Raw genomic sequence first — 26,414 nt, 5'->3', positions numbered from 1 at the left:
TCCACGCATGTGCCAATCGGTAGTAAACAGTGTGCTCGTACCCACTCACTATCATACGAAGACAAGAGAGACATTGAAAGAAAGTGGCAACAAGTTATTATCCAAAGCCGTTCGATGCAACAAGTTCTCCTGTACGTGCTCCGAACAGGAACAGACATAAGAAACCCGTGGAAGGTGCCACCCTTGTAAAAGAGACACACATATACTGTAAACGACTTAACTATCGCAAGCTCAAATTTTCGCGAATCGGACCAAAGCTGGAAATTTGAAATTATTCGGGGTTCTAATTTTCTCGAATCGAGTGTAGCTTCCATAGCGTTCACATATTGCCAGAATTGTTTGCGGGACGTATTTTTCGTGAATTGTAGGCAATTCGCGAAATTCGCGAAAATTAGGTCCCCCGAAAATTTTAGTCGTTTACGGTATTTAAACAAAAAAACATATCGTGCACAGATTTTTTTTTTACAACTGCGTGGTTTGGAATACACAGTTGCCAATAAGTAAGACGTTAGTCCCGGAGCCAAATATTTTATTACATACCAACAATAAAATACAAGAGTCTCTGTAAAGCTTGTGCATATATATGTTCGACTAGTCCCCCATTTGCCTGCGGTAGTACCTTGACAAGCATTCAAAGGTGACGCCATGATTTGAATACTTTTGCTTTTCGCTTACCTTATGTACAGACGCAACCGACTCTACGAGCTGAGGGGACCCATCAGACAGCATCAAAAGCGTACCACCCTGCTGTTCTTCACGTTTATGTACGTGGTCTATCATCACTGAACCAATCGTGAACAAAAGAGGCATGGTGACTTGCACTTTTGACGGCGCTCGATTGGTTCCCCTACCTCGTAGCGCCGGCTGCATAAAGTTAAACACACATTCGCACCCCCCAAACGGCGTAAATAGCGTATCTTTTCCCGGCACGTTCTTTAACCATTTGAATCAAGATAAGTACTCATTTTATTCCGTGTTAAGAACTCGACTGCTGCTTCTTCATACTTGAGTCTGAGGCAGAGCGGAGCGCGGACAATCACGCTGTACCAATGTCTGACGATGTTCCGCAATTCCTCACCGACAGCTTAAAACATGCAGGGCGTGTCTTATTATGGTCCCGCTTGTTGTATTGTGATTCGTTCTTCTGCGTTCTTATCGACAGATGTTGCACTCTCATTCGCCAAGGACCGATAATCGAATGCCCGGGACTCGACGCACCTTGTGTTTCGTAAGCTGTAAGCGACTTTTGTATAAAAACCTCAAGCTAGATGACATACGCAGCGTCGCGTATACGTAACGTGTACGTTTAGCGCCGTTTATTCATGGCAGCTCGAATTTCTGGGTAGGAAAGGAACCCGTCGTGATTCATGTCATCTTCGAGAGCAGAGTCGGCTTGCTCTGCGATAGAAAACAAAAAAAAAATATAAATTAGATTAATTAAACCAAACGAGCAGTCATTTCTTATTCTGTCCTAAGCAGCCCATTCTCAAACGAATCAAACTTACACCCAATAAACCTCAGCATAATACTGACGTGACTATCGGAGCCGAAAATGTACCACAAATGCTACATAACTTCTTTTTTTTTTTAATAAATTTTTTTTGTTTTTTTTTACAGAAAGCGAAATGATTCGGTCATAAGACTTCTCTGTAACTCGCTACATGAAGTAACCAGGTTACTTGTTACTTTCTAATTTTCTTTTTCATCAAGCAGTGGTGCTGTTTCTAGAAATTCTAAGCCAAGAAAACGTTATAGTTTTCATTTTGCAACAAGCTTGTTCACTTCACTTCCTACTCAAGAAGCGTTAAATAAAAGCAAACATCGTTTAGAATCGATCGGTTCACAGTTGGGCCACCCTTTTTTAACTTTCCTAGATTATATATTAGCCTATAACTTTACCGCAGTACAAGAAACGTGGACACTTAAATATGAGGATACCTAGAATTTTTCTTTAATACACTTTTGACCAGTTCTGAACCGCCTATGTTTTCAAGCTACGGCCAGGATAACTTATTTAGCCTGACAATCACCGAAAGTCCAAAAAAGGTTTGATACTGTCAACTCGTATGGGGAGAGTCACATAACGTGTCCACTTTATTCAAAGACCCTAGGGTCTTTGAATAAAGTGGACACGTTATGTGACTCTCCCCATGACTTCAACAATCATCAGCTGATGATTGTTGAAGATAGTGAAACGGGAAAGTGGCATACCGCTCGATTCTGTTCAGACGTCCCGTGTTCATCAATGGATAGCATTAACATATCAAACAATGGCATAACCGTTTACCGAGTATCTATCCACCTTTCTAGCGCTTGTGACTCAGGCAAAAACTGCGTGAGCTACAGCGTATGCTCAGAATGCGTTCCACAACACAGTAAACAAAAAAAATACATATATATACATATAATCATGCTGAAATCGCTGTTGTCGCTACGTTAATTCTCGACGAAAACATTTAGCGGAGGAGTTCCGATTCAGCTAGGGATGGGAATTGCAACCTCGCAACGATCCGCATACTGTTATCTTTGGACAGCCAATCTTTCCTCCCGGGTGTCGGCGGTTTTGCGTAAACGGCGTCGTCGCTGCGCCTCGGTTTTACGCTGTCGCGTATGTTGTGCCACCACTACGGCCGCTCGATCCCCTCTTCTCCCGCTCCCCACGGCACGTCATTGGGCGCGGCGCCGCAGGAGACTGACGCTCTAGCGCTCTCTTCGTGCACGAAGTTTGAATGCAAAAGCATCCATAGAGCGAAGCCAGCGTTAACTGATGTCTGTAGCAGCGAAAAACGGCACCTAAATACCCATTGCCTGAGCGAAACGGCACATAAATTTCCATGGGCTGTAAAGTGGACGCGCCTCAGAAAAAATAAAACACAAAGAAAAGAACAGCAACGAAGATGCATCGTCGCGGAAGCCGTGGAGCCGGCGGGGGTGCCGGGCCTGCTCAGTAAGGGAGTGTAATGTCACCGCAGGAGCGCCGTGTTAAAAAGGAAAATATGGCGCGCTGCTTGTACGAATGCGCAGCGTGTAGGAATGCTATATCATCCATACACGTGAGCTGTCTTACGTTTTCAATTGTGCTTAATCCACCAGGAAGAAGCGATTTCATTTGAAAGCCAAGAGAGCAATTTGCGTTCCGGAAAAGGTTTGTTCGCGCATTTTGCCTGAAATTAGGGGGTTTTCGTCGACCGCGTTTCCCCCTCCGCTAAGCCCTCCGAAACGAAGAGGCTGCTATAGTCGGTTACAAGTCAAGAAGGTAGGAGAAGCTCCTCCCACAAGCGTAATGCGCCCGTTTCAAATCTCTCCGCAGCCGAAAGAAGAGTTCACTGGAAACGCTCCTTGTTCCGCTTCAATGGATTCCCACTTGTCTCCGATCCCACTTTTTAAGAAAGCGACCTTTGTATTCATCGGAGAGGGAACCGAGCCCCTGAAAGCAGCCTTTGTATCCATCGGGGGGGGAAGCTAATCCCCGAAAGTCGTATTTGTTTCCGTCGGTGGGGGAGAACTTTAATCTCCCTCTCGTGGCTTCCACAATGCTAAGTCAAAGTCGAAAGATAAAGCAAATATGTACAGAAAGGCAAGACCCTCCTCGCGCGTTGGCCGCGACGTCACGGAAACGGTGGGACGCTATTGGATGCGGAGGTGGCGGAGGGATATCTGATTCCCTTTGAGGGGCATTTGCCGCTACCTTCTTAACCTGTAACTGACTATAGTGCGCCTGCGCGCTGATGGCCTTGGGCTGCAGAGTTCGGGTATCGTAGCGGGTTGCGGAGAGCGTTGCGGGACTGCGAAATTGATCTATGAAAACTCTCTGGTGATTTAACGCGCTATCTTTCTAATGGTAGCGTTCCGATAGCACATTGGCAAAGAAGTTGTCGAAATGAGAAAACCGTCGGACCGCTGCCCTTTTTATAACGCTTGGTTGAGCGAATTAAAATTATTCGATTGGAAAGCCAAAACATCATTTAGTGTTCCGGAAAAATGTTTGTTCGTGCATCTCGCCTAAAAACGAATTGATGTGCTATTTATTGAACGGTGCATGGTGTGCCGGTAGCACATTGACGGGCTCGGATCCGTTTCGCGCTGCAATACGAAACATATCTGACAAGTTGGACAGTTTCCTGCGTCGAAAAGCGAATTCAAGTATGTTGTGTTTCATTTAAACCTAAGCAGGATGCATAGTTAATAAATATAACGATCGGTCAAAGTAACTTGCTGCATATACGGTCAAAGCTAGTCTAAACCTTTCAGGAGTATAAAACATTTGAAACAAAACTTCATAATGTCACTGTCTTGTTTACTTTACACTCTACTGTTCCACAGAATATTTCTGCTACTGCACGAGATGCCGGGCTCGTCGTAACCGAGTGGTCGGAAGTGGCTCGATCACGCGGCTCCTCCACAGTTTCGGTGTGTCGCCCTCCTGTATAGGAAGTATTCACTGGACGCCATATTTGAGGGTGATGTTTAGAGCGCATGCTCACAACGACCTCACATTAATGGGCTGCTAAAACCAGCAATCTTGATGGTGCTGAATGCAAGTTGCAAAAAAACTGTGGAAGCTGGCCGTCAGCACGCGCTCAGCAGTCGCGCACACAGCTATGGCCGCCAGTGAATACTCCCTATAGGCTACGCTCCGTTTAGTTGCTGCGCTCGGAGTCTGAAACTCGGAGCATCGGAGTATGATTAAAAAAAAAGTGCGGACTCAACGCGCTCATTGGAGACGTGCCAGAGGAATTTTTTTCCCTTTTATAAAAGGGAAAGTGGACGTAACGATCGAACGAGCGGAGTGAAAGAACACTGCAGGAACCGCGCAGGCGGTATCAGAAAACCAGTCGGTCCAGTCCATTCCAAGCCACGACCGTCCAAACGAAAGACGACTGCATGCACCAGGGCACTAAATGCTAACGCAATTAAAATGGCGGCGCACGGAAGCGATGAGTAAAGTGCTCCATGAATCGATCAAATACTCACCAATGAGCTCGTCCAAGGTATGAGCGTGCACCATTCCGCTCTCGCCCTGGCGAGCTTCGTGTTTGTGGTGCATGGCCGCCATAATTTCATGACCGTCCAACAGGTTGTTGTTGTCAAAGTCGTGCATGCTGGAAAAATCGAGACGTGAGTGCACTCAACGAAAGCAGGGTGGAATTTATAATCAATATACCTTTTCAGACATCGCAGCCAAGCACAGAAAATCGAACATGCCTGCTCTAGTGACGGTGACGGAGCAATAAGATCCCATAAATAACGCTCCTGTCAACTCCGCTAATCGAAGGTTACGCACATGGCTCACGTTGTTCCGCTGTAAGACGCCGTAAAAACATACTTAAAAAAAAAAAGAAACAGAGACGTGGGGATATAGGCGCTTTACACACGCGCCAGAGTACAGCCGCCATTGCTGACCTTCTCTTGTTTTACCGAGATACCGAGCCACTGAAATTTGTGTGGACGAGCCTCCACAAAGGCTAATGCTGGGGAGCAAGACAGAATAAAATATAAGATGTCAATAACCTGGCCTGCTATGGTAATAATGAAGTGAAGTAAACGTAATAAGGGGGAACAAAAACTGAAGGTCAGCTATGGCGGCGCCCATGCACAGCTGCTGCAAAGCGTCTATTGAAGAAAGAAATTTTCCACGTTTTCTTGTTTTACTTTAGTATGATCATTCATTAACTCATCTTTGCGCCATTGCTCATTTGAATAAGTTGTGTGATGCGTAGAGTTATCACAATAAACGCTAGAGGCTCAGCTGGCGCTAGTGTCTATGGGGCTTTAACCAGACTACTTCTCCAGTCTTTCTGTGTATTCCTATGGGAAAACGTGCGTGATATTTTCCTCTTCGCCAGGAAATAATAGAAATCAGCGTAGTTGCTTTTATCGTAACGGGTACTATGTAGCTTTATTCACATTATAAAAGTGTAATTTATTTAGTGATTTCTTTTTATTACTCAGCCACGTTTAAGTTTGCAAAAATTTAGGACCACGTCTGTGTCACACGGCATGATATGTCAATACAAGCTATCAATTCAAGCAAAAAATTTGAATTGATTGCTTGCTTGTTTGAGTTGCTTAAATTTGCTTGATTTGAAATTCAAGCCAAAATTTCCATGCTTCGCTCTTTTTGTCTGTTTGGATTGTTTGGTTTTGCATATCATTAGCATCCTTTTGGTGTTTTGTCAAGCTGATTCACTATGTTTGCTATATAGCATTGACTAAATGCGCAAATACATGGCCTATAATAGCAATCTGCAACGTAAACACGTATTATCCCTTTGTATTTGGCTATTTTACCCCAGTGTTCGACGCCATGAATTCTGAACAAAAAAACTCTAACTGACACATATGCTTCTACATCCGATTGAAAGATGTTCCAAACTTTTTATTTTGTCAGAACGCTAAGCAATATTTGCTCTTATAATCGAGTGAGAAGAGAAAACGCATTTGCGTTTTCCCATAGGAATGCATTACCGGAAGTCACATTTGAAATTAAAATTCTTGATTTTCTTTCCACTTGCTGCTTGTCCGAGGGCTTTCTCCACAATTAAAAGAGATCGTCTGCTTTTTTCCGCCGTCGCTACTATGTTTTCTTCTTGTCGTAGCTCAAGACGAAGCCAACCCGTGTAGCATCCAGTTGATTATCCCGACCGTTCCAAAATCAAGCCGCGGATCGTTTACTCGCGATGTCACGTGGTATTACCCGCTGACGTAGAAGACAGGTTACTCGGGTAAGATTTGGAACATAGCCTTGGTCGCTGCAGCGCGAGTGCGGCCACCGGATGCCCGTATCGGACATATTGAGCCTTCCGGAAGTCGATCTTGGAAGCGTTGCAGAGGCTGGGCGGCAGCGTGCCGGAAGTCACGCTTGTTTTCTGCTCGTTTGCCGTCATTCGCCAAAAAAGTTTTTTAAAACCTTGTGTGAACGGTAGTTATCTTTGGAACACAAGAAAAGTTTTACGAAAGCGCGGCACCACAGGAAAAAAGAAAAACTCGTCGAACCCAAGTCTCGCCGGTCCATAGAGTTATTATAATGTACGCTAGAGGTTCAACTGGCGCTAGTGTCTATGCGACTTCCGTGACGCAAATTGAAGCAGACAGCAACCAGTCTACTTTTGCGGTGCTCCTGTGCATTCCTATGGGAAAACGCGCGTGCTTTTTGTCTCTTCGCCGGAAAATAACATGGAACACTTTGGTTATTTCGGTCGTACCGAATAGTATCTGTCTTAATTAACATTGTAAAAATGTAATTGCTTTAGTTAGCGCATTTTTCTTCATCAGTGAGCGATGTTCAACTTCGCTACATTTCAGTCCCAAACGTGTGTTCCGCAGCAGGTGTGTAAAACCAAGCGGCGATTCAAAGCAAAATTACGATCGAAACGAATAAAGAGTGTGTTCAAGGCTCGCCAGCATTCCGGTAACGCTTGTGTATTGATAATATGCCAGTCCTGTCACCATATGAAAATGATCCCGTCGTGCATGAGCGGATAAAAACCTTCAACGTAGAGAATAAAGTCCGTGGGATATGAAAGGTGTCTCTTCGTATTGTTTTCTCTGCCGGGCAGCTTTTATCGCGCACTTGTTCTCAAAGATGTCTAGCGCGCGGGTGATATTTTGAACGTAGAACACGCAGCTTCGCTAAGGACAGAAAGAATAAAGCGGTACTCACTTATTTAAAATTGAATAGATTACGTGGCCTTCAATTTATTTTGATCGTACATGCACTGCGAGTTACTGATCCGGTATTGCTGCGTAGTTCTTGCCGCCGCTCTTGATTTTCCAGATGTCCTTCGTTCGTTTGGCATGTATATCCCCCATGCTGGAAATCGCCGACGCCGCGTTCGCACTAACAGTGTCCGACAGTGCACATAAATACACGTACGAAGCCGTTTTAGCACTGTTTTTAGTGCGATGAGTTCGACAGAAAAACGCCGTAACTGACCAATTCTTTCGTCGGCCTGACTGAGAAATGTTCCAAACTACCTAGTACGTACGAATTATTTGGTATATTGTTTCTTATGATCGAACGCAGGGAGAAAATGCACTCACTTTTTCCCATAGAAATGCATTACCGGAAGTCAATTTTCGACTGGTTGCTGTCTGCTTCAATTTGCGTCAGCACACTAGCACCACTTGAACCTCTAGCGCACATTATAATAACTCTATGCGCCGGTCTCGCGGCGTCATCAAAGCACGTGCCTTGGCACGCCGAAGTGCTGCGTTTCTGCCTTCGCACGCTTGGGTACCGTCAAGAATCGACGCCGTGTGGATGTGCTAACCATTCGGGGAACGCTTTGAAGGTATATCGCGTGCAGGTGTTGTAGTCCTTACCGAAAAAAAGTAACGAAGTACGTTACTCGTTACTTGCGAATAAAAGGAACTTGTTACCAACCTACGCTACCGCAAAATAAAAAGAATGCGTTACAGTTACCATAACCGTTAGAAAGTCACGCACGTTACTTTGGCGCTACTTTCGTAATTATTAATTGACACAAGGTGGGGCAAAATGAGAAAAAAATATTCATTTCAATGGTAATGTGGCAGCCTCCTTCTGCTCGGAGAGGGGTTTTTCTAGGCAATTCCGGCGGATAGCTAAAAAAACAATTACCATTAAAAGAACAAAAACAAACTAGCAGTAGCTGTGATCCTTACAGTGTCTATATTGGAACTTCACTCACCGTAAATAGTAGAACGCGATTTCCTCATCACTAATATCGCCGTCTTTCTGTAGCACTATCAACTTTGCCAAATCCTGCTTGATGTGCCTGGGGAAAGAATAAACATTAACAAGGTTAGGCTCTGTCATGTATGTGACCCTGGACACTCGCGACGCCGGGAAGATGTCCGATAGGGCTCTTGCGTATGACGACACTTCCGGACGCGTTACCAAACCAGGGTGTCGAACCGGAACCGAACCGAACCAAAAACCGGAACAGAACCGTTATTTTTAGCCGAACCGGAACTGAACCGAACCGAAATCTTCGCCGCCATCTTGGAACTGAACCGGAACCGAACCGAAAAAAAATATAACGGTAACCGGTTCAAAACGGTTCAAGGTAATATTTCTTTTTTTTTTCTTTTTTGTTAATATCACAAAATGAACATTTGGGAATAAAAAATTGGCGGCTCTATTTATATGTATTGATCAAATCGTCATATACAGAGTTGCAATGAATGATGAATTGTAGGTTTTCGTGGCACCTTTGTATTGGCACTATGATTAACCATGTGTCACGTGGCCACGTGACGTCATGGTGTCACTACACGTTGTCGAGTAATGTCACGTGGCCTCGTGACGTCACGTGACTCACTGCGTCAACTTGATTTAATTTAAGGAAGTCCTTAGATGTATTAACCTTGTTGACAGCGTGACGTAACATAACATAACGATTTCGCACCGAGAGTCACGTGACACCATGACGTAAGCGATTTTCATAACCCCTATTCGAGTGCTCGGGCTCATGACAATCAGCATCGCCAAACATTCGGGTAACGGCTCATGTCAATTAAATATGATAATTAATAGCCCAACTCTAACAATATCAGCACAAGCTTTTGCTTTCCAAACCCTATCCGCCTAGGGCATGACTGTGATGAACACTGGCGGCATATAATTAGTGTCAGATCACGTGGCCGCTTGTTAAATTGCGAGTTGGGGAGATATCGACAGCTGTCTCTGTCCTTTATTTTTTCTGCATCTGTTATTAAGGAAAACTAATGAATGTTTCCGCAAGCTATCAACCTCAGGGGTTATTTCTTAACACTATTTACTGAAAGTACAAAAAAAAAAGTTGCAAGACCAATTTTACATTATTGAGGCACCGAAACATTTTTTCGTTGTTGCTGAACTGCATCTGAAAGATGTCTCTGAGAATAGAAGTTCTTAAATGACTAAATGCGACTTAATATTATGACGTCACGTAGAACACGTGTTTACAGAAGGAATACATAAAAAAAAAGAGATATTTTAGTGACCTCAGAGGAACAGCCGAACGTTGGCAGTCGCTGTAAGTCTCACACGAGCCTCGTTTTCAAGTTATTGCCTAAGTTTCGACCCCCTCTGAATTTTGCTGAAATTAGCTATAAAAATATTTGTATAAATTACTAAATACTACTCAGGATCACTCTGTAACGTTAATAACTGATTGAACTTGGCTTTGCTCTTTTTTTCTAGGCAATGGCAGTCGCCAAAAAATTAGAGAAATATGAGCATCGTTCATCCCCCCAACTCGAAGCCAGAAGCGGCCACGTGGCCTGGTGCCTGTCTTATGCCGCCAACGTTAATCATACCCCCGCGCTGGGGTTTTAAAGGAAGAAAACGCGTGCTGGAGCTCCAGGTATTGTTAGAGTTCGACTGTTCTCATCACCGCAGTGATGAGAATAGTCGAACTTCGGTAGTTGCACACACAGTGATGAGAATAGTCGAACTTGGGTAGTGGCACAAAAGCCACTACCCAAGTGTCCGCCGAGGCATTGATTGTTATACGATCCGATGTACGGTGCTCACGCAGTTCTCCTGTCCAATCTATGAGCCGCGCTCGACTGTCGACAGGCGGGTGGTTTTGATCCAACAATTACGATATCAATCTTTGGGAAGGCAAGATTAAAAGAAATAGTCTCGTTTAATACTCGCCATTTCACCGCGACAAAGAAGCTTCTGAGTCAGTGGCGGCCTATGCGAGTACACTTGAGCCAGAGGACCAGTACGCCTCGGAAAAGTCATGAACATTCGAACCCGATATCGTTTCATGACCCCTTTAAACTTCACGGGGTGTAAAATAAAAGCAATGAAGGGTTGCGGTTAACAAGTGTCAAATAAAATTGTCGAATTAACAGACACAAAACGAAGGAGGCAATCCCTCAGGAATACTTTCAGCCTTTCCACTCTGGTGAAGAAGGAAGACCAGAAAAGCTGTACTATGGTGGGAATGAAGTAATGGCCGGCCGCAAGTCGGCAAGTCAGAGTGGAAAGGCTGGAAAGGTTGCCGCCATCTATGAGCGACGGCGGCAACCAGGCAACCGGCAAGCCGGTTGTCTGGTTGCCGTCGTCATTTATAGATGGCGGTAGCTCTCCAGAGTTCAGTGTCATCATTTGTTTTCTGACGGACACGACACTGCACTGGGGAAACTATATCCCTTAACAGCACCGCTGTATAAAGGAGTGTGTCTGTGTGTGGGGGGGGGGGGGGGAAGGGGAGGGGGGAGTTTTAAAAACATTTTGTGTTGTAAAGGTTCCTCTTCCCTGCATCTTTGGCGCAGACCAAAAAGCGTGACCCCGGAAACTACTTTGATTGGAAAAGCGCTCTTGCCAAAAAGCACGTTTTTGTCGTGCCAGACGCTGGCACCGTTCCTCACGACGATGCACTAAGAATAATAATACTAGCCTTTCAAATATTTTGCTTTCACTGGGCTTGCACCTCCTGCAGCGTGCCTTTGGCACCGTCGAATTCGACTTTCTCAGCAAGAAGGAATCAGAATGACCACCAGCCTATAGTGTGATAACGTCACGTGCATACCATGCTAAACAATTCAGCTTTTAGGTGAAATGTGATGTTTGCAACACTAGCAATAGATGTCCTAATTGTAAAATTGTGCAGTATTTATAGCAGACTCGCGATGAGATATCGCAGCCTTGAGAAATGTTAGAGCGCGTGACTACTCTAGCATGGTGTCGTAAAGTGAAGGCCCAAAACGAGTGCAGGTAAAACCGAATATAACATTAGCCTCCCGAGGCAGTATTTCGCGAAGTTTCGAGCTCACACAAGCTGATGAAATGTAATTTATACTACGATTTTAAGAATCTTTGTCTGTCTTTCGCGCTATTTATGTAAAATCATGAATTTCCTTTCGTGCATCTTTACGCATCTCTTTTTGCAGTGAGGCGTTCTGCAAGGGATTATTTGGAAAAATAACATTATCTCTTTCTTTTTGAACATTTCGTGTATTTGACTTCCAATCCATCATGTGAGCACAGAGTCTTTTTGAGCGTACCCTGCAACCTGGGGTGCTATTCTGGTCACAAACGGTCACGTTCGTGTTTCTCGAAAACACCTCCCCCCTACGAACCGTGCGCTCCTATTGGCCACAGCCCGCGTGATAATTCCACGCGGTTCCCATGGGAACGTTCGCGAAACACGAAAGCAACCGTTTGCCGTAACTGTCGCTCTTCGAGTTCGGACCGTGACGACAAAGTGACGTATGACCACGTCCGACTTACGTAGCACATAGCGGAAGTCGCGTCACTAGATTAACTGCGGTATTACTCGACACACCCTACTCTCTGTTTCACTATGAGTGCGAGCTAGTGCGGTGTAGGAGCTACAAGAACGTGCTCCGGGCTTTCGACGTTCCTGTCGAGCAGGCGCGCTTGCGCAGTGCAAGCCAACGTTCGTGCAAGATCGTTCGGGGTGATGGGCTCGTGCTTTTAACCCCTCTTTCTATTGCACGAAGGGGAACAAGCTTTGGGCAGGATTCTAGAGCGTAGAAAATGGCGGCGATGCTTGTTGCTCAACGATGGCTCGACCAACGCGTACAATGACGGGTTTTCCGCGAGCACCCGGTTGCCTTCGCGATGCACGACGACTGTTTCTGACGACAATACCGCTTGTCGAAAAGCACCGTGTGATCGCAGTGTGACAACGAGAGACGGCGACGATGAGAGATGATGACCGTCCAGCAGCAGCTACTAATTGAATCGCACTGAGATTTTTCGCAACGGGGAACTACAAGGGCGCGGTTGCCCCCGATGATCACATAGCTAATGCCTAGTGGATGGTGATCAGAGCCGTGACGGCCGTCGTGAGTATCGCTGTCAACCGGCTGGGAAGAGACGGTTGGGTCGACAAAACCCCGGACCGAGGCAGCTGAGGCATGTGCGAAAGAAGGCTTTCGTCGCCACCATGACAAGCACACCGACGTCGTCGGGTGCGTTGACTAAACTTAGACTCTAACTAAACCTTCGTCACCGTCATCATCGGTCTGAAGGAGACCGTCACCATTCTGAAGGACTCCAACACTTTGCCGCAAACACCATTTTGCCATTAACAACATGCTGGTAAGTTGACGTTTAAACTTCAGGGTTTCTACCGCTTCGAAGTTAGTGCACGCTTAGTACCTATGTCTTCAGTTGACAATTTGTTGAGGTCTGTAGCTACTGTCAATCACGCAATAAAATCTGGATGGGTTGCTGATGGCATTTTGTTGTATCAATTAGATATTTTACCTTTTCACGCCAAGCTGCTGGAATTGCAAGTCAGCCATCGGAAAGTCATAAGAACACTTTTCGATGCCCTGCAATAAACTACGAACAGGTCTGTCCTAAAATGAATCGTTACTTGTCTAGACAGCAGCAGTTTAGTCTGACAGAGTATGGTAACATTGTTACCCACTGTAGATGAGAAATTTAGCCAGTGTCTTGTGGATGGTTGTCATCTTTGTGACCAAGAAAAACAATAAAAATAGAATTGTCCTACATTCAACACACGTGTGTTAAATGTAAAGGTTATTATAGCAATTAAATAGATTGTCGTTTCAAAAGTGACAGTAACTCATTGAAATTAAAGAGTAGTGTGAGCTGGATTTTTGAAATTTGCCTGTGGTGCAGAGCACATATGCACTGTTGGCTTATCACCATCAAGCATAAACGACAAGCGGAGGCAGAGTAGATGTGCGAAGGAAAAGCCAGCATATGTACTAAAGAAAAAACTGCTACGTAACGTGAAGAATGTCAGCAACTATCTTGCCATTGTGGTACGAGCTCAGTGGCTATGCACATGCTTATAGCAGCCTGTGAATGTAGGATGCTCCCCTTATGTGGCAAAGGCAGAGGGGGGGGGGGGGTGGGAGGGGGGGGGGGGGCGACGAGGTAGGGGGGGTTTATGAGGTTTCGCTCCTTCCCTCCCCAAATCCGGCGGGCCCTAGAATATACACACAAATTCCGACACCATCCCCACCGCACCCCAAGTCATGAACATCCCAGCCACCTCAACCCCCCTCCATCCTCACCCCCTTAGAAGTTCCTGGCTACGCCACTACTATCAACAGCACTCAATAAATAGTCAACATTATCAAGATAAACGAAGTTTATTTTATTTTATGCACCATATAGGAAGTGTTTTTGTCTTTATATGCATGCAGCCAAAGCACACACTGTAGAAAACACTTGTGTGAATCCTGCGTTCACAATGCAGTCCCCGTCAAACTTTCAAGGCGTGAACGAATTCCACAAATTAAATTTTCAACGAAACGAATTCGTTTTGCAAAACGCTGGCAAACTTACGTTGCGTTTTACATCATTCACCTTTGTCGTCTGATGAATCAGTAGTCAGCACTACACAAACCTCAATGAGCTTGTCGTTTGTTTTCTTGCCGTTGGGGCGAACGCTGGCGGTCGTGGCGGCGGCCAAATTGTTTCTCAGACCGTTGGCTGCTGCCTCTGTGCTCGCGGAAACGTGGTTCCCTTTGTGTCAAGGTGAGGTTTTGAATCTTAATGCACGGCAACGCTGAATAAAGGTCTATTACCGTCTTCATAATCTCAGCAACGCTACCGTACGAGCCACAACAACACCACCACTTTCAAGCTTCATAACACCGGCACAAATAGAAGCCAAGTCTTGCATCTCTCCAAGCGTTACATCGGAGACGTTAAACGCCAGCTCACTGTGCTCTTCGACCCGGTCCTGCCGCCGAATGGGCTCATCCAACAGCACTAAAGTATTCGTGTGCGCGTTGATCAAGTGACCGATCGCATGTCAAACCCCAGCCGCGGTCGATCCGACGAGCATCGCGGCCATGTTCTTTCGAGTTTAACTCGCCAAGGGTACGGTTGTCGAGTTAAAACAATGCAAATAGTCCCGTGCATTCTTGTTCTTACGTCATTTTGTCGTCACAACCCGAACTCAAAAAATGACTGTTAGCGGCAAACAGAGGCTTTCTAGTTTCACGAACGTTTCCATGGCAAATGGCGTTGAATCGTCACGCGCAATGAAGCCAATGGGAAAGCGAGGTACCTATGTAGGGACGTGTAAAAACGTAAAAGCCGTTTTTTTTTTTTTGCACGAGCTATTCTGCAAATAAAAATAAGTAAAAAAGACTGCCCGTGATTATGCCGTCACGTGCATTTCTTCAGCGCCGAAAGAGAAGAGCATGGCTTATGGAGACTATACCGGCATAATCACTGCAGTGAGCAAAGGAGCAAAGCATTATTAAAACTGCCCGAAGAAACTTTCCTGCATCATCCACACAATGCTCACAACCGTTGCACTCTGCGTCGATCTCATGACTTGTCATATACTACCACAGAGTCGTCGTCAGCTCTGTATCCATTTGAAGTCTCCTTCACTGGCAAACAGGAAATTTCCTTTGCAACTTATGTTCACGGCGGCTTCACAAAGGATGATCGGTGTCGCAGCGCACCTTCACGTAATATTTTTTTTTTCTCGTAATGCCATCCGTATCGTGCAGAAGCAGGGAAAGCAACGACGCAAACGAGACACAAACACCACAAGGTCGTTACCGCGGTTTTCGCCATGTTTGTTTTCAAAGACCGTAGCGAAAGACTTCGAGAAAAAAAGCTGAGATATCTTAGCTAAATTTACTTTAAGTCATAATTATTGTAATAATCTTTCGTATTTTATAAAAGGATAATATTATTTTTCTCTGTTTCCTTCCATTTTCCGGAAGGTAGCCTTTTCTCCGTTATTCGCTCGTTCTAAGTCCTGGAGGAAAGGAAGAAGATAACAAAAAGAACACGGGGAAATGCAGGGATTTCTTCGCCCCAACTGGGTGGACACGTCACCGCGACGTAGTGCATCGTCAGATTCTAGCTGACCGCGTGCGTGAACCCGAACGTTGGGGCGGAGCCTCAAACAAGAATCATTCTAGTTTGAGGCTCCGCCCCTTCTTTCTCGATACGTCACAACTCGAAAGGTACCCGTTTGCGACCAGAATAGCACCCCTGATGTTTCACACTGCCAATCAGCAAACAGAAAAACACTTTTACGCAGACTATACAGGTCGCGTAGTTTCGAGTATCGTCCATCCGCGTCGGACTCAAGCGGTTATGTGAACTTTGTAAAGTAAAATTTATTGATAAGTATAAAATCTATTTAATTACTAACTGAATAATTCACAACATAAATAGAGGGCCGACCACCCTAAAGCAATGCCCCCCAAATTATTTGAAAGGTGTTCTGTCAATCTTTTCCGGCGTTTTTATCCCGGACAGGCACGTTGTAAGTGATATGGGGCGGCCTTACATACATTTCTGATTTTGAAGCTAATTTAAATAACTATGTGTTCCTCACACATATAACTTCTCAAACATACAGAAGTCTGTTGTTGCCTCTTTTATGTGGTGAACATTACTTTCATGTGTCTGTGGGCTGGACAAATACAAAGCAAACAGGGGCGCGCGGCGGAACTATGACGATTACGCATGCAAACCGTCAGAAAGTGTACAATTAAGTAGCTGCCATGTCGAGTAGAACCTGAAATACTACTTCGGTTTACTTAACAAAAAAGAACCTTGAAAGACGCTTAAGCTTCGCCTTCGCGATAGCGTCAACGAGCCTCGTTTGCATCGCATTCTCATTTGCCTCTCAAGCGTGCCTCGCGTGGCCTAGTGAAAAGCGTCTGACTCGCAACTAAAGGGTTGTGGGTTCGAATCCCGCCTAAAATTCTTAATTTTTTTTTTTTTTTTTTAAGGCAAAGGAATCACTTTCGATATTGAAATCATTTGAAACATACGGCGACCTTTAATTCGCATTACATGTCATGTTTTAATCACTCTCATTCCACGCGTGATGTCACGTATCACGTAAGCATTGTGGGTTGTTTGAAATTCTTGCGCAAGGGTATGTAGCTCTGACGTCATGAACCTATCGACCAATCAGGATTTTTCAGTCACGCCATCGACATCGGCTTTTGTGCGACATGAGCTTAACGCTATCGAGTTAAAATCATCAATTAGCAAGGCGGATGCTCATTTGCAAATTAAACTGTCCGGCATCTTGTCAAGAACAAACCTCAACAGCCAGGCTATGCCAGTTAATTTTGTATAAGAAAATGTTCACTTGGCGAAGCGCTATTCTGGGCCAGATTCGATCTGAGTGCGAAGGCGCGTATATATTAGAGCAGATAATTGCGATTACTTCTTGCTGCATGATTAGTCGCATGCGTGCGGTGCTCAGTGTAAACAATGTTTGGTTAGAACAACAGACATTTGGATTGCCACTCGGTGTTTCTATAAAAAATAGTCTGAAAGGAATTATCCTAAAACTTTTGTTACATTTTGAAATTGTCATTGCTTTTAGCTCAGTTGGGTCGTTATCATATACATATATATTGTGAAGTGTATTTCGTAAACCTTATTTCATGATATATATGGCCACGAGGCGCTCACTTGATAATTTTATGAGATGTAATAATTCCTCAGTTCAAGGACACGATTTCACTTCTAATACTGCGACACAGAGTTGTACCGATCACGGGTATTTCAGACGACCTACCACACTTCGTGACAAAATTTTTTACCGTGTAAATAGATCCGCTTGAACTTTAGAATTTTACTTAAACACGAAGAAAGGACAAGGAAATACAGTACGGTTCTAAATTAAAGGCTGATCTATTTACAGGTATGTACCAACAAGCTCAACTCTTTAATCTTGTACTTAGGTAAAATATATTTTACTGGTAAACAAAGGGATGTTGAGTCGTATGAACACGACGTTATGTGTGTTAATGTAGATCTTCTTCTACTCTTGCGTCGAAATTAAATAACTGAATTTAATATTTTTGGTACCTAAAAACAAATGTAAATTGCACGGACGGTCGAAGAAACGATAAAGTTAATCGTTTCACGGCGTAAATAGTGTATATTGCCAGAACAACGCGGAAAATATATTCTTAATTTAGCCGTTCAAACCGGTTCGAACCGGTTCAAACCGGTTTGAACCGTTATTTTTTGTTCCCCGGAACTGAACCGGAACCGAACCGAAAGCCGTGAACCCGAACCGGAACCGAACCGATAAAAATTTCGGTTCGACACCCTGTACCAAACAGCGTGTTCGAAAACTAGGGACAAAGCGGGCTTTTTTGTCTCTGCTCAAAGCTCGGACGCGTTAGAACGTGAACACCGACGGCCGAACGTCGGCGTCTGGCGTTCGAGCGCGTTCCAAGAGTAGAGACAAAGGAAGCTAGCTTTGCGCCTTACCACCAAACATTCCAACGTGAGCCCGGTGTTCTAGCGTCCACGCTCGCTCTCATCTCCCCTTCTCAGTTTCTACCCGTATTCGAATGAACGCAAGCGATTCTTCGTTAGCGTCGTCCATCGTCGTTGTTCGTGCTGGCCAAACGAAGAAGCAAGCACTTGCCTCTGCTGACGACAGAATCCAAGAAGTACGATTGGGGAAGTATGTGGAACGCTTAAACCTGGGCGAGTTGGTACTGGTTGAACATGCCCTTGTCCTCGTCTTTTTGTGCGCGATTTTTTCATCGTGCTTAAACCCAAGTTTACTCCGCGTTTTCCCTCTTCGTTGCCGCCGGGCGACGCCTCTCGGAGTCATTTTCTCCGCCAGACCTCATGAGCGCTGGCTCGTTGTAAGTCCGAAGAAGGCCGGTATGTATAATAATCGGGTACCTGACGATACTCGTTTACGGGCCCGTGCTACTCTTGCTGGCGCAATCAATCACGACGCGAATGAACTCGAGCAATCTGAAAAACACTGCCTCCGCACATAGAATGGCATAGCAGACATATAGACGAAAGGAGATTGATGTCACCGGCGTAGATTCCGGGAGTAAATATTGGCGACTCTAGCGAGATCGACGGCACCTAGCGGCTAGAACAGAAAATGTGACGACAGGTTCGCTCGCCAGCCTTCTCGAGCGAATAAGATATTCACAGCGTCTCTTGGACCAATCCGTGAAAGTAGGTTCAGAAATACGTGATGAAACTCGTCAATTGCGGCAATTTCAAGCAGCAAGCAGCGCTGCATCGTGATCTCGCGCAATCTTCACAGTGAACTCTAAGAATAAGCGAGATGGGCGTGCACTTTGTCAATCTCACCATTTTGAAATTCTATTATATATTCGATTCTTTATCCGGCGCTTTAAGGCGAGGTGGCACGGTTGCAAAGGGCGCACCACGGTGGCACAGATTTGCGGAAGTGGGATTTGTCATCATCTATGTCGTGTTTCCGTTTCTGGTTTGCTACTGTCAGCGTTCCTGATAAAAGGCGCAGCGAGCTGCGGCGCCGCGAAGAAACTTTTCTTCAGTCGCATAATGAAGATCGCTCCCGAAGGTTGCAAACTAGTCCTCTTCCGGACAACCGCGTGCACACACAATCTACTCCGGATTTGCTAAAACGCCCCTATGTTATTTTTTTTTACTGACGCATTAGTCCGTTGTTACGTAAAATGTCTTGCTTCAAAAGTATCTGCTTGTTGGAATACAAATTAGACCCTCGTAACACTTTTCGGAATCACAGAGGGATGGCGGCTTTCTGAATGCCTAATTTTTGCTAAATCTGTCCTCTATGTTTCTTTATTGTTATTGAAAATCCACAGCCCAGTATGAGCAGGTATTCTTCGTTTCGGAAAGTGCGCGAAGTGCTCGCCGTAAATGGCTTCCACTGACGTGACATCAGTTGCCATTGTGGTGGTCTTGCCGCCGAGCGAGTACTTTTTTCTAACGTTGCCTTTTATATATAGCTTGCATTTTGTACCATTAAATTTGTTTTCCTCCACAAGAACTAGAATTAATGAAGTACAATGATGTCACCTGCAAGCCATGTATGCGCACGAATGCTAAAAATGACGCTCCTTTTTTTTCGTTAATTGAAGTATTCAAAACAACGACCAGAAGCGGTATTGTGTCAAAACCAAGATCTCGGGAGTGGCAAAAACAACCCTTCCCTTCCTCTCATTGCCTTCTGCTTCTCCTAAATGTGGCGATTTTCAATGCCTGAAAGCGTGTACTTGGAATCAGCGGTGACTCTGTAGATTTTTGGGTGCCAAGTGACCTTCGCACTTCGAGGAAAATCTACGGTTGCTGTCACTTATTTTTTAACATTTATCTCGATGGCTTTGGCTCTTGATTGATATCGGATTGGCGCTGGCTTGGAGAGCTTAATCGTGAGTTGTGTTGAATTACAAACATAATATTCATGTACTTAAAAAAGAAGCAAAGACTAGCACTGTATTCGATAAAGAAAAAATATTTTATAAAGATAGCGACGTAAATAAAAAAAAAATGCAAATATTTGCTTCAAATCTTTTTTGTTTTATGCACGCCTCAGTGTATGAAAGAGCCGCTAGTGGCGTTGCGTTAGCTCTCTAATGCTGAAATCTATAGCGGGTTACGAACGATCTACTAAAACTTGAAATGGCGGTTCCGCTACGCTATATAGCGGAGTTCGTAGCGGATTGCGAATGGCATAGCGTAAGTGACTGAACGATCTATTAAAGGAATCTATTATCTCTCAATTTCTCAGAAAGCAGAGACTGCACTCTAAAACGTCGGTGAATTTACCTTCCTGCAGAACACGGAGACAGTCAGTCACGGCGCCAAACAGAAGGATGACAGCGAATGATGAAGCTCAGAATAGGATTAAATCTGAAAAGTGTGAGCTAAGTTATTCGTCAGGATTCTTCTTTTTTCGCCGTGATTGGTTGTCTCTTTTTGTTCAGAAAAGAGAACTTGCATATTTTTGTTTGTAGAGTTTGAGACCCATATTTCGCATTCGAGCTCTGGTATGAACCAAAGCTGCAAAAACGAACAAGGACAAAGGAATGAAAAATATTACGGCGGGCTTCCCATATTGCAAGCTATGGTGCATTATACTGAAAATCAGACGTGGACGTTATATATAGCCTTTGTAGGCTTGCAAGCTTCACGGCGACATTACGACCTTTATCATGACGTAGTTCCGCAGCGCAGGTGGGTATTGTACCAGTCAGGCACGTAGCCAGCATTTTGTTTCGGGGAAGCCCGCCCATGACAGATTGTGTTATGGAGTCGCCGACGCGCCGACGCTAGCGAGCTCCAACCAAAGTCCAAAGCGACCGAGAACAACCATTCGCGCGCAGCCCGAGATATAAGGGAGTTTTAGCAGGTCGTTTCCACACGAACGGTTCGCCCTCGAACGCATCCGCGACGCCACTGCGCATGCGCGCGCGAGTCGTTCGGAAAGTCGGGAGGCTCTTCTCGTTCGTTTCTCCCATTCCGGCCGCTGGAGTCGTCACCGCAACGCAGCCAGCACCGTTCACGGCTCGGGTAAAAAAAAGATGGCGGTCGGTTCGGCGACCGCCTTCGCTGACCCAGCCGAGCGTTAGGCTTAGGACAGCGGGAGGCGATTTGCCGTCCTGTTTAAGTCTGCTTCATTTGAGAGGTTGAACCAATTCATTTCGAGGACTGCTCACAATGGTAAACGATCGTGAATGCTGTAAACGGCCCATGCTAGTAAAGTTTTGCGATCTGCCGGGCAGACTAGCTGCCGTGGCGACCGCGAGCAGACGAAATTATTTGGTTCGACGGCACACAACGTGAACGATCGTTCAAGTTCAAGATGACCGAGACACACCACATACCTTTACGGTCGTTCAGACACTTTTTACTCTATCTAGCTTCGCAGTTCTTGAAATTCCGACCGGCAAATGTTACGCCGGTCGTCTTGTTTACATCAGTCGTACGCCGGAAACACGAGCCGCCACGGATTTACACGTTGCAGAATGTTTCACACGCTTGCTAGAAGATGGCGCCACCGTTAAGCATGATCAGCATCATCGTTTACACGGTCGCGCCACTTTCACGATTCGCTAAAGTATGTCGAATTTGACGTACGGTTTCACGGAACGAACCAGCTGTACCGTTCGTGATTTCGGAACCGTGTGCTTGAAAAACGACTCGCTAAAACTCCCTATTAACATCCGTTCGTCCGCTTCGCGCCATACGGCTCTGCTTTGCGCGTAACCTGAGCGCCCCGTACCGGAGGCGCCTTTCTTTTATTTCGTTTTATATGTAATAAACGAGACGGCAGTCTTCAGCCTGACTCCGGCGCGAAAGGTTGTCTATGTGTGCCCTTGGCAAAAGAACGTAAAACGAATCATTGTGTCATAAGTGGAATCGCTCCGCCAGTCTACTAATAATCAGTAAAGCGCAGGATCGACTACAAACGAAGGAACAATGGACAAGCCCTCAACTTCTGCCGACAACGGTGCTCCGAAAAAACGGTAACGGCAACTTTTCGCATCTCGCCACCCGAAGCATTCAGTTCTACAACAAATAACGAATGGCCGGCGTGGAAGAAGAGATTCCAGCGCTTTCACAGTGCATCAGGAGTGGCATCTCAATCATCATCACACCAAGTCGACACTCTCATCTACATCATGGGACCCCAAGCTGAAGACGTCTTACAGAGCTTCAAGCTGTTCGACACCGAGGCCCAAAATTTTGAGAAGGTGATGGAGAACTTCGAGGCGTTACTTCATTCCTCGTCGAAACGTGGTGTATGAGATAGATTTGTTCAACACAAGATCGCAACTGGAGACGGAAACTGTCGAGGAGTACGTCACTGCTCTCCGTGGATTAGCCACTACGTGCAACTATGGACCACTGAAGGAAGAATTGATCCACGATAGGCTGATTGTTGGTCTTCGGGACCAGCGGGACTTCAGAAAAACTTCAACTGGATCCCGATCTGGACCTCCAGAAGGCCATCGCTGCTGCGCGACAATCGGAAGTGATTAAGAAGCAACAAGTGGAACTCCGACCGACAAAAGAAAATGATGCCAACGTGGACCGTATAGCAGCCAAAAATGGGACAGCAGCAGGACCTGCTCAGCGAGGAATTGATCGTTCAAATGTTCGAACTCCTACTAAGAAGACCACGACACCCACACCAAAAGGCAAACCGTGCCGTTGGTGTGGTCGGGAAGCTCACCCGAGGAGCGTGTGTCCGGCGAAGAACGCAGGTTGCAACAGGTGTAAGAAAAATGGACATTTTGCAACAGTCTGAAAACCTTCAACTACCGTGAACTACCTACACAAACAAGGATTCGTAGGAGCTGCAGCTTCTCCTCAAACAGCTAAATGGAACATCGAGATATTCGTCAACGAAACTCCTGTTGTTTTCCGAATAGACACTGGAGCAGATGAAACGGTGTTACCAGCTGCCATCTTTCAAGAGGTCTTCGCAAAGTCCCACAAGCTCTCCGAGCCCCAACGCCGACTTCATGGTCCAGACAGACGACCCTTTAAAGTTATGGGATCAGCTTGGATGAAGCTCAATTGCCGTGGGCAACAAGCACTCGAAGAAGTTTGCATCGTGAAGGGACTTCGCAGGCATCTCTTGCGTAAGCCAGCTATCGAAAAATTTCGGCTTTGCCCTCAAATCTGCATGACTGCGAACAAAGCTTGCGAACCGAAGAAAGAGTTCTCTCACCTGTTTCAAGGGCTGGGATCTCTCGAAGGTGTTCACGTTCTCAAGCTGAAACCTAACGCGACGCCGTTTGCTATCGCATCACCGAGAAGAGTACCGCTTTCGCTGTATCGAGAAACGCAAAAAAGAGCTAGAAAACATGCAGTCACAAGGTGTCATCTCTCCAGTAGAAGAACATACTGAATGGTGCGCACCGATGGTCATCGTCCCCAAACCGTCTGGCAGAATTCGCATTTGTGTTGATCTCACACAACTGAACAAACACATTCAGCGCGAATATTACCTATCCCATCAGTGGAGCACACGCTGGGAAGGCTAGCGGGAGCCAAGATCTTCTCAAAGCTGTACGCGAATTCTGGGTTCTGGGAGATCCCTCTAGAAGAGAAGTCACGACTCCTGACCACATTCATCACTCCGTTTGGAAGATTTTGTTTTAATCGCCTACCATTCGGAATCACGTCAGCACCGGAACACTTCCAGAGACGTATCACACAACTTCTTCAAGGAATGGAAGGAGTACTTTGCCACATGAATGATATCTTGATGTGGGCGTCATCGTCTGAGCAGCACGAGCAACGTCTGTGAGAAGTCCTCAGGCGACTCTCATCAGCAGGACTCACGCTCAACGAAGATAAATGCGTCTTCCGAGTGACAAGTATCAAGTTCCTAGGTCATCAAGCAGACAGCGATGGTCTCCGTCCAGACGAGACAATCGTCAACGCAGTGGAACAGATGCCCATACCGACTTCAAAGCAAGAAGTCAAGCGCATCATGGGTATGGCGACATACCTAGGACATGGTACCAGGTATACTCACTTTTAACTAGCACTTTTACTCTCATATTAGCATAAAAAACGCAGCAGACGCACCAGCACAATCTCACCAAAGTGCCGCCTCGATGTGGAACCACTTGTGCAAGTGGGAAGTGAACTCGCGAATAAATAAAGAAAAAAACTCACTCCACGTCCCGGACCACATCGTGGGCACTCCATTTCTTTTTTAATTGGTCCGTATCGGAGTACTGATGGTGCTCGTGAGCCGTGGTCAGACTCGCCATGCCAAACAGCAGCACGCAGATGGGCACCGCCAAGGCCAGGTGGTGGCAGTGGAAATCCGCCATGGCGTACGGGCCGCAGCCGACCTCAAGTCCAAAATGAAAGTGAGCGTTTTTAAAACGAACGACGTGGCACAAACCGCAGCTTTAGATGCGAACCTTGGAAGTCACCGACACGCCAGCACAAACAATGCTACGAGTTCGTTAGCCCTTATAACATCCGCTTAACGTCGAGGGCCTGAGCGGCGTGCTAGACTTGCACTGGGCGGCTCACGGAGATTGGTTCAAACAGCCAGGAACATCTGTGTGCTTGAAGCGTTCGAGGGTACGGCGCGGCAGTAAAAGGGGCTCTTTTTTTTTATCTGATTCGCCATTATCTCTCAGTCTGAGGGCTCTTGATGCATGTTAGTAACAATAGGCGCATTCGGCAGCGTTTCCTTGACTCCAAACGGAGCGACGGGATCTCCAGGTGCGTCTACCGACAGGCAAAAAAGAGCGGCTCTCCAGACGCTCTCGCTCAGTTCCCTCTTCTTCCCCCGTGGCAGACGCGGACTCTCAATGTGTGTGTAAACCGTTTAATGAAAAAAAAAAAAGTAGCAGTGGTCGCCAAAATAGAAGCAGACGACGGCGAGCACCAGATCGCCAGAGAATAGGGGAGTTACAACGGCGGCACTGTTCCAAGCGATCGAGCCCTTCGCAGGACGGTGCTAAAACTGCGATTGTAATAAAAACAACCAGTAAAATCGTCAAGATGTCTAAAGTGTGGAGCTCGGAGTATGTACGCCGCCGATCAAGATACCTTTATACAGCCATACGTTTAATTGTTGCGCCCATGTTTTTGAACTACACATCAAATTTATTCGTATCATACGCGAAGTCGGCAGTGCTCAGCAGCGATGTTTTGTTCATTTTCGATCAAAAGATTTTAAAGAGACCTCGTGTTCTGTCGTTTTTGTAAACTCACAGCTTTGCCAGTGACAACTTTAAATTTTATTTGTTTATATGACTACTTTGGGCCCTGACCTCATATGATAACAACAATTAAAATGACACCGCTCCGCCAACGTGCTGGCAATTTTAATGGAACAAGAGAGCAAGTACACTGTCGTTCCCGTTAATCAAGCTCAGCAAATCAGTTAATTTGACAGTTCTTGCTTTCCTGGCAATTTTTTATTTCATCCACTGCGAACAAATACCTGTATTTTTATGGAAATATTTTTTTAAAGGTGAGGATCCCGAGCTCGTAGCTCTATCTATGGCAATTGCTCTATCTGATCGACAGTTCGCGCACCCGAGATGCATCCTTCAACGAGTATCTCGCGCTTGCAGCCTAGTAGCGGAATTGTTGAATATTATGAAAAACTGGGAAGCAGAAAATAAAACTAAACAGAGATAAAATGAATGCAGATAGGTGTAAACCATTTGAATATGTTAAAAAAAATACAGAGCTACTTTACGAGCGAAAATGATTCGACGAGAGGAGATCATTATGGCGCATGCCATTTCGGGACTCGTTGCTGACCGCCTGCGGGCTTCGTCCCAGCGATTATCGGGCCGCATGCTGCCCGCTGGCCGAATGTTTGAGACCCCTGCTCTAGACAGAGGTGAATCGAGATGGCGAAAGCGCATTCATTCAGCCCATGTAAAGGGAGGTAGCATCGCATTTTGGAACGGAGAGGATTATGGGAAGGCGCCCGCTGGGCGGGGGGAGCCAGTGAACAGCCGAGAACGTTGCGGTGGCCAACTTCGTCGGCGACGGCGGAAAGAGGACCTATCTGGTCGCCCGCAGATTTCTTGCGACAAGAAACTCTAGCTTTTTTTTCCATCATAAGTGAACAGAATATAGCTGAGGTTCTCGGTGAGGGCGGCGCCCGTCCACTGAGCATTATGAATTACGATTTGCGCGTCCGCGGAAGTCCCTAGAGACT

General features: G+C 45.8%; 1 protein-coding gene across 1 annotated transcript; it reads right to left on the bottom strand.

The window, feature by feature from the left end:
* Positions 1–1,284: 1,284 nt before the first annotated feature.
* Positions 1,285–24,600, bottom strand: LOC115312938 (multiple coagulation factor deficiency protein 2 homolog). The gene is made up of 4 exons (XM_029971885.4): positions 24,392–24,600; positions 8,673–8,759; positions 4,975–5,102; positions 1,285–1,398 (listed from the first exon to the last, which is right to left on the bottom strand). The coding sequence occupies exons 1-4, from the start codon at positions 24,550–24,552 to the stop codon at positions 1,307–1,309; spliced, it is 468 nt and encodes a 155-aa protein (XP_029827745.2). The 5' UTR covers positions 24,553–24,600; the 3' UTR covers positions 1,285–1,306.
* Between the last annotated feature and the right edge of the window lie 1,814 nt (positions 24,601–26,414).

This window comes from Ixodes scapularis, unplaced genomic scaffold, assembly GCF_016920785.2.
Source record: "Ixodes scapularis isolate PalLabHiFi unplaced genomic scaffold, ASM1692078v2 PGA_scaffold2__306_contigs__length_199485367, whole genome shotgun sequence".
Classification (NCBI taxonomy): Eukaryota; Metazoa; Arthropoda; class Arachnida; order Ixodida; family Ixodidae; genus Ixodes; species Ixodes scapularis.
The sequence above is the reverse complement of the archived record's forward strand: the minus strand, read 5'-3'. Positions and strand labels throughout refer to the sequence as shown.